General features: G+C 39.6%; 1 protein-coding gene across 2 annotated transcripts in view; it reads left to right on the top strand.

Moving 5' to 3' along the window:
* The first annotated feature begins 597 nt into the window (after positions 1-597).
* The window catches only part of XPR1 (xenotropic and polytropic retrovirus receptor 1), a 257,165-nt gene continuing 250,551 nt past the window's right edge, over positions 598-7,211 (top strand). Inside the window, exon 1 of one of the 2 annotated variants that reach the window (XM_054456830.2) lies at positions 598-869. In XM_054456830.2, the coding sequence (XP_054312805.1) occupies positions 801-869 (69 nt within the window). In that variant the 5' untranslated portion in view covers positions 598-800. The remainder of the gene's footprint in view (positions 870-7,211) is intronic. The other variant, XR_010123552.1, reaches the window with a different exon arrangement.

Here is a 7,211-nt window from a genome sequence, read left to right as displayed (position 1 = left end):
CGTTGGTTTCCCTCCCACCCCTCACTCCCAACCCCAGGAAGCTCAGTTTACAAGTGCAGTTGGTACCCGCACTTGGTGTTTTTATTGCCTTTTCTGATAGCCCCGGGACTGGACAATTACATTGAAATTCAGAAGCAGCATACACTTTTTGGCATTGATGTCTTTAATTAAATTCAATAAGCATTTATTGAGCACCTAGAGTGTGTAAAATACTGTTCCTTTAAATACATTTAGTCCTGAACTGTTTTAGCTGCTTAGTTTGGATTAGTGCTGATCCATTTCTTAAAGGTTTTATGAAGCATAAATATCAAAATGGAAAAATATTTGCACAGTTCTTTGTAAATATAAACGTCTTGTGTGGATTATTGTTGCTACAGTATTAATATTAATTGCAGTAACAACACTGCTGCTTCCCAGACAGGCGGTAGAGAGCAGCTGCAGGCCAACAGGAGCCAGACTGAAGAGCTCCGGGGAGGCGCCTCCAGCACGTACGGCCCACAAGGGGCGGAGTCTTAAGAAACGCACCCAAGCCCCACCCCTTACAGCACCCCCTTCGTCAGGGCGGTGTAGGCGGTTACCATGGCGATGACGTCTAGAGGGCGGGGAGGGGCGGGGCTATGGAGAGGAGGAGGAAGATGGCGGGCGGGCTGCTCTGAAGAGACCTCGGCGGCGGCGGCGGAGGAGGAGTGAAGCGCAGCGCCGCGCCGCGCCGGGGCCCATGTGGGGAGGAGTCGGAGTCGCTGTTGCCGCCGCCGCCTGTAGCTGCTGGACCCGAGTGGGAGTGAGGGGGAAACGGCAGGATGAAGTTCGCCGAGCACCTCTCCGCGCACATCACTCCCGAGTGGAGGAAGCAATACATCCAGTATGAGGTACCGGCAGCGGCTGGGGTGTGGGAGGACTCGGAGGGGCCACCATCTCGCCAGTCCCGACGTCCACCGTCTCCTTCCGCTTCAGCTGGCTCCCTGTGCCCGGGCAGACTTTGACCCGCTGCCGCGGGGAGCCACTGCGGCATCCCCGCCGCGGCCGGCAGCCTCCCGGCTCCGCTGTCCTTCCCCTCCCCCGCAGCCCCGCTGCAGCCGGGGTAACGGATATGCAGGCGGAGGGCCGGGAGGAAAGGCGCTGCCCGGGCCGGGGCCGGGGAACGGTGGGAGGGTGAGCTGCAGGTGGGGGAGTCACGGTGCGAGGACAGCCCCGGGTCGCGGCTGTTCCGCGCTAATCCCCTTCTCCCCACTCGCCCTGACCTCTCGTCCCCACCCTGGGCGAGCGCCCCCTCGCCAAGGTTAGGTCTTGTTTCTCTCTCTACACCTCTCACCAAGGAATCCCTTCTCTTCCGAGAGAAGCCCCTCCAGTGATTTCCTTCCTTCCAAAGAGCCCTTCGGCTTTTTCCCACTTGCCCACTGTTGACAAAGGCTTTGTAACGGGGTTGAAACTTGACTTAAGTGTGTATCACTTATACAGTGGTTATAGTTTTTGTAAACACGTTGTAATCAACTATTCTGCTTTGATAATAAGACTCTTTTTACTGATTGCATGAAGTCTACAGAGTAATAACATCTTTGTTTTTGCCTCTTGTTTTAGAATGGAGGGAAGAGGAAGGAGAGAAGAGAATTATTTACATTTTTATATTTTCTGCTAAGTTTTTGCTAGCTGGGGAAAAAATTAGTATATTGTAAACAATATACCTTACCTGTGTATTACAGAAATCATGCTCCCCATTCCCTCCCAATTTCTGTGCTAACACTCCTGGAAGGTATTTAATAGATAATAAGGAACCTTACATTAATACAGGGAAAAATAAAGATAATGAACCCATTTATATGTTCAGAAGACAAGATACCCGAGAGGCTTTAAGCGTTGCAATAGGTTGTTCTCAGTAGCTGGCAATTCAGCTCCTGGATAGAGAAAGACAGACTTATCTGTAACCTCCAGGAATTCACATCTGTTTTGTGTGCAGGAACAAAGAATATAAAATCAATATGAACACACATAACTTAGCTAGATTTTATGAATTAAACTATTTAGTTCTCCATTTAATTTTTATATAAGTTTAGTGATAGGAGGTTTGGGCAATAGCAGTGAGTGTATTTATTCATAAAGCCATTGTAATAATTGAAGAAGACAGGGAAAGAGATGCAGGTAGGTTACACAGAATCTTGAATATTGTGAAATAAATTCACTTGCAACCTAGAGTATTTGATTATTGCTAGACATGAAAGGCCTATAATTATTAATGCTTTATTGTCACTCAATTTCTTACAGTATTTTGTGGCCATGTTTTGTAAGAATGAATGAAATAAGGGACTAACATTTCAGCCTGCAGAGTTGATTTATTGTTTCTAATAACATTCAGTTTTAAAACCTTGGCTAGAGTCCAAGTGATGGTTTTTATTGAAAGAAGGGTATTGGTCTTTCATCTTTCTAGTAGTAATTTTCAGCACCACTGCCAGTTCTTCATAGAGGTACAGGATAGGAGCATGCTGAAGCACATCTTGTATTTGTTATATAGCATGGAATGCTTTGGGCAGAAGTAATAGTGGCTGGATGTATGCCATGATTCATTTTAGGTATTTCAACACTTAACTATTTCATAGAATTGTATTAATTTGCAATATCGGGGGCTGGAAGGAGAAGCATACGATTTAGTTTGAAAATGCAACCCTCTTAATTTGTAATGTCACTTTTGTGGCTAGAGAACCACAGTGATTCTGGGACTCCTCATTCACATAGTCCACTTGGATACTCTTCCTAAATGTTTACTGTAGGTTGGTCACAGAGGGGCAAAATTCCTGAGATTATGTTGTGTCTGCATTATCTTTCTCAGGGCAGTTATAAATTATGTTTTGAAAAATTCGTTTATTGTAGATAATTGAAATTTGATTCTGCAGAGAGTTCCTACTATATGGTTCCTGTCCTAGATAAACTCATCGTTTGGTAGACAAAATTAAATGAGGCGCACTTTTCTTTGTAAGTTGGAATCAACGAATATTTTATAGGGTTGGAATTTTTGTTTTGTGTGTTGTTTCTGAAGAGTTGGTGCTATTCCTTTAAAAGTAATAGAGAGATGTAAATAAGAGTCTTTAGAGTCCAGGAATTTTAGCAGTTTAAAACTTTGGGGAAAAAGGACATCCATAAAAATTCGCTAGAGAAAAGGACCTTTTCATAATGAATTAAACTGTAGTTTCTCGTATGAAGATGATGCTCTTAAAACACTATCAGTAGAACAGATGCTGGGATTTGTTTTTCAAGCACTGGTGGTGAAATTTTGGTATTTTACCCTTGGTTTCTAGCTTAGGGTGCTTTCTAGTGTCGTGAATCAATGTGAACTGCTCAGCTTCTTTGGTTTTTGTGTCATTTTGCTATATTATTTGAAATAAGCAGAGAATTAGAATCTGAAAATTTTGTTTTACATCTATAATTATATTTAATTATATATAATATGTATATATCGTAACACAGTAAATACTAGTTTTTGTGTATGTTAGCCATGAGACCTGGGGACAATCTTTTTTGCCTTTCCCGGGCTCACTCTTCTTCCATAAAGTAAGTATATAGGACCAGAGCTTTTCAAGGTCCATTATAGGTCATGTTTTTGATTTAACTTTTAATGGTTTTTATTCCTTGAACTGATAAAATTATTAATGGTAATAACCCATCAATATCCTGAAAATTATTATATTTTTAAATTTAAAAATAAGTTGTGGTGTTCATAGATTCAGTCTTCATAGGTAGAATAATAAAGCATAAAATAATAGACCAACATGGAGAAGCCATATAAAGAAGATCTCTTCAATCCATTTGTAAGTAGTTTGTACAAAGAATAAACACAAACAAGCCGAGACTATTCCTGTTTCCAGTAATCTGTTTAAGTATAAATTTTGGCATGTAAAATAGAACACCGGTACATCTTTGTAAGAGCTTTTTTAAAATTTAGAATTAGTGACTATATATTTTAAAGCTCTGCAATTGATTAATTAAAATTAACTGAGACTGGTTTCAACCAAATAGACTAATATGACCATGTTAATATTTTGCAGAATATTGGCAGAAGAAGCAAATACATTTGGTGCCTTAGGCTGCTGACTTTCCCTAGGGCCTTGTGTTTCTTTGGTTTCTCAGGACCCAGGAATGATTTTTTTCAGTGTATCCTTTGTTTTGTAATAAAATAACAAGGTTTCTAAATTACAGGATTTTAGAGCTAAAAGGGAATTTAAAGATTATCTACCTTGTTTTTCCAGGCAAGGAAACTAAGGTCCATAGGGGTTAAGCCACTTGTTTAGGAATATGTGTATAGGTCTCTTGAGCATGTGTAAGCATTGAGAGTCAGGTCACACTGTATGATCCTGATGAAACCATTTCTTCTTTTAGCTAAGAAACATCTAAGTTTCTTTAATGTTAGAGAATTGGACTTGATTTCTAAGCTGACAACCCTGTATTATTTAAGGACTCATCCAGCTCTAAATTCTGTGTTTTTTAATGGTTTAATTATGTTTGGTATATAAAGAGGACAGAATTTAACAGGACTATTAATAGCATCCTTTAAAATTAATAATATCCTTTCAAAAATTTTTGATATTTTGATCTGTGAATAAGATGTTAACCCAGTGAAACTCTCTTATTTAACTTAAAAAGGGATGACGATGAATTAATTTTTTATTGCAGGATTTTGGAAAGGAGAGGTTCTGCATGAACTACACTTCCCTTATATTCAGGTATAAGGAGACATTACCATAACATTATTACGATTTTCATTTATAGAACTCTTCCATGGGAACACTTGTGTTACAGGCTTCAGTTTCCCAAAGGTATTATGTTGATTAGGTAGGTTTAACTTGCGTTGCTGCAACTTGTTTGAAATTTCCAGTTTGGCCACCCGATGGGGCACAAACCACACTTTTTCTTTCAGACACTTTTGTAAATCGAAGTATAGTGTAGTGTATTTAAGATGACACTTGTAAATGATTGCGTCAATGAGATGGTTGGCATTTACAAATGTTTCTTAAGTGAGTGAATGAATGTTGTAAAGACAGGAAGCTATAACTATTCTTTATCATCTTTAAGTGTGTCAGCGTGAGTATCCTGGAAAGATTATACTTGTCCGTTTATCCTGAAGGTTGGTTTTGGATCAGCTTTTGGGTGAAGGCCCAGATCATAAGAACCTAAGAATCTTATTTGACCTGGGGTGACCGTGGAAAATTAGTCCTAGCTTCAAATTCAGTCCTGATCTGGGAAGCATTTAAGAGAATGATTGAGTTGTGCTGGGTAAGGATTTCAGGTATATTTGAGTTGTAGGCCCCAAAGGAGTGTGCCCAAAACTCCCATGGAGTAAAGAGAAGACAGTATTAGAAAAGTAAGGGGGCTGGACACGGTGGCTCACTCCTGTAATCCCAGCACTTTGGGAGGCCGAGGCAGGCGGATCACTTGAGGTCAAGAGATCGAGACCATTCTGGCCAACATGGTGAAACCCCATCTCTACTAAAAATACAAAAATTAGCCGGTGTGGTGGTGCATGCCTGTAGTCCCACCTACTCGGGAGGCTGAGGCAGGAGAATGGATTGAACCGGGGAGGTGGAGGTTGCAGTGAGCTGAGATTGTGCCACTGCACTCCAGCCTGGCAACAGAGTAAGACTTCATCTCAAAAAAAAAAAAAAAAAAAAAAAGTAAGGGAAGACAGAACTGTTAATTTTACTTATTTTTATGCATAAGAAAAGGAAGAAATACAATTTTACTAGTATTTAATAAATGGATTGATGCAGTACCCCTGCTAAGGAGGTCATGCACAGGTATTCTGAAGAAAACAGAAGGATTGCCAGTGGCTTTTTCACTTGTTTGTTCACTTTGGCAGATAATCATTAATCTAGTTATGGGTGCATAATTAAATGAATCTATAAATTATTATCTAGTTTTAGCCAAATCAACCACTAGGAAATAGACATGTCTTAAAAAGACTCCTGTAAAGATTCCATAACAGTAATACCAATAATGCAAGTACAAGTGAACAACAAGAAAGTGACAACAGAGCTGAGGTTTCTCCTTCTAGTACTAGCTTTTTAGCAGCCAAATTACAGATAAAAACAATGACACTTTAGTAGACTTAACAAGAAGTTCGCCAAAAATTTAAAAATTATTAAGCTAATTCTTTTTTCTTTTTCCTGAGACGGAGTCTTACTCTGTCACCCAGGCTGGAGTGCAGTGGCCTGATCTCAGCTCACTACAACTTGCGTCTCCCAGGTTCAAGCCATTCTTGTGCCTCAGCTTCCCAAGTAGCTGGCATTACAGGCGTGCGTAACCACACCCAGCTAATTTTTATATTTTTAGTAGAGACGGGGCTTCACCATGTTGGCCAGGCTGGTCTTGAACTCCTGTTCTCAAGTGATCCGCCTGCCTCAGCCTCCCAAAGTGCTGGGATTACAGGCATGAGCCACCACTCCTGGCCTAAGCTAACTCTTTGAAGTAAGGTTTTACATCTACTATCAGTCACAATGAACTTGACTGTAAGTGTATATATTATGAGTATTCTGCCTTCGTGAGGTCTGTTTTTTCAGTTTATAGCCATTATAATTAAGTTTCAAAATCAAATGAATCCTGAACTTTGAACTGGACCTTTGAAATACTGTATCATAAAATGTTAAATGAAGATTTTATTTATTTAAAAAACTTTTTTTGTTTTTTTAATGAAGATTAAAAAATAATGCAACTTTTCAGTTATGTTCTCTAAAGGCATTGTTATTGATAATTTCTTAGATCAAAAATATTTTTGTACTGTTCATAAATGAAAGGTAGAAATTATTTCATCCTTGTGTCATCTTTTTAAAACTTCTATTTTAAACAATTTTGTTTTACATTGTACACAGATACAGATGGGTATAATTAATAAATAAATATACATATATTGGAGATACATAATAAAACTTTTTTTAAATAGGGATTTGACATAATAAAAGTCTGGAAGACTTTGCCCAACTTGTACAGATTAACCACAGCTGGTTTGTGGGTTGCCTGGTATTGAGGTGGCCTTTGGGAATGAGAGAGTGTCAGAATTCACCAGGGTTCTTGCCCAGTGTATTTGCCTTTTCAGGTCTTTCCTTATCTAGTAAATACTAAAAGAAGCCAGCAGAGAAAGCTCATGAACAAATACCTTACAAATCATTTGTTCATTCCACAAATTTATAGAAGTCTTCCTTTGCCATAGGCTGATTTGTCATTAAATGCTA

This window comes from Pongo pygmaeus, chromosome 1 (assembly GCF_028885625.2).
Source record: "Pongo pygmaeus isolate AG05252 chromosome 1, NHGRI_mPonPyg2-v2.0_pri, whole genome shotgun sequence".
Taxonomy (NCBI): domain Eukaryota; kingdom Metazoa; phylum Chordata; class Mammalia; order Primates; family Hominidae; genus Pongo; species Pongo pygmaeus.
Note: the sequence above shows the minus strand (reverse complement) of the source record. Positions and strands in the feature narration are given on the sequence as shown.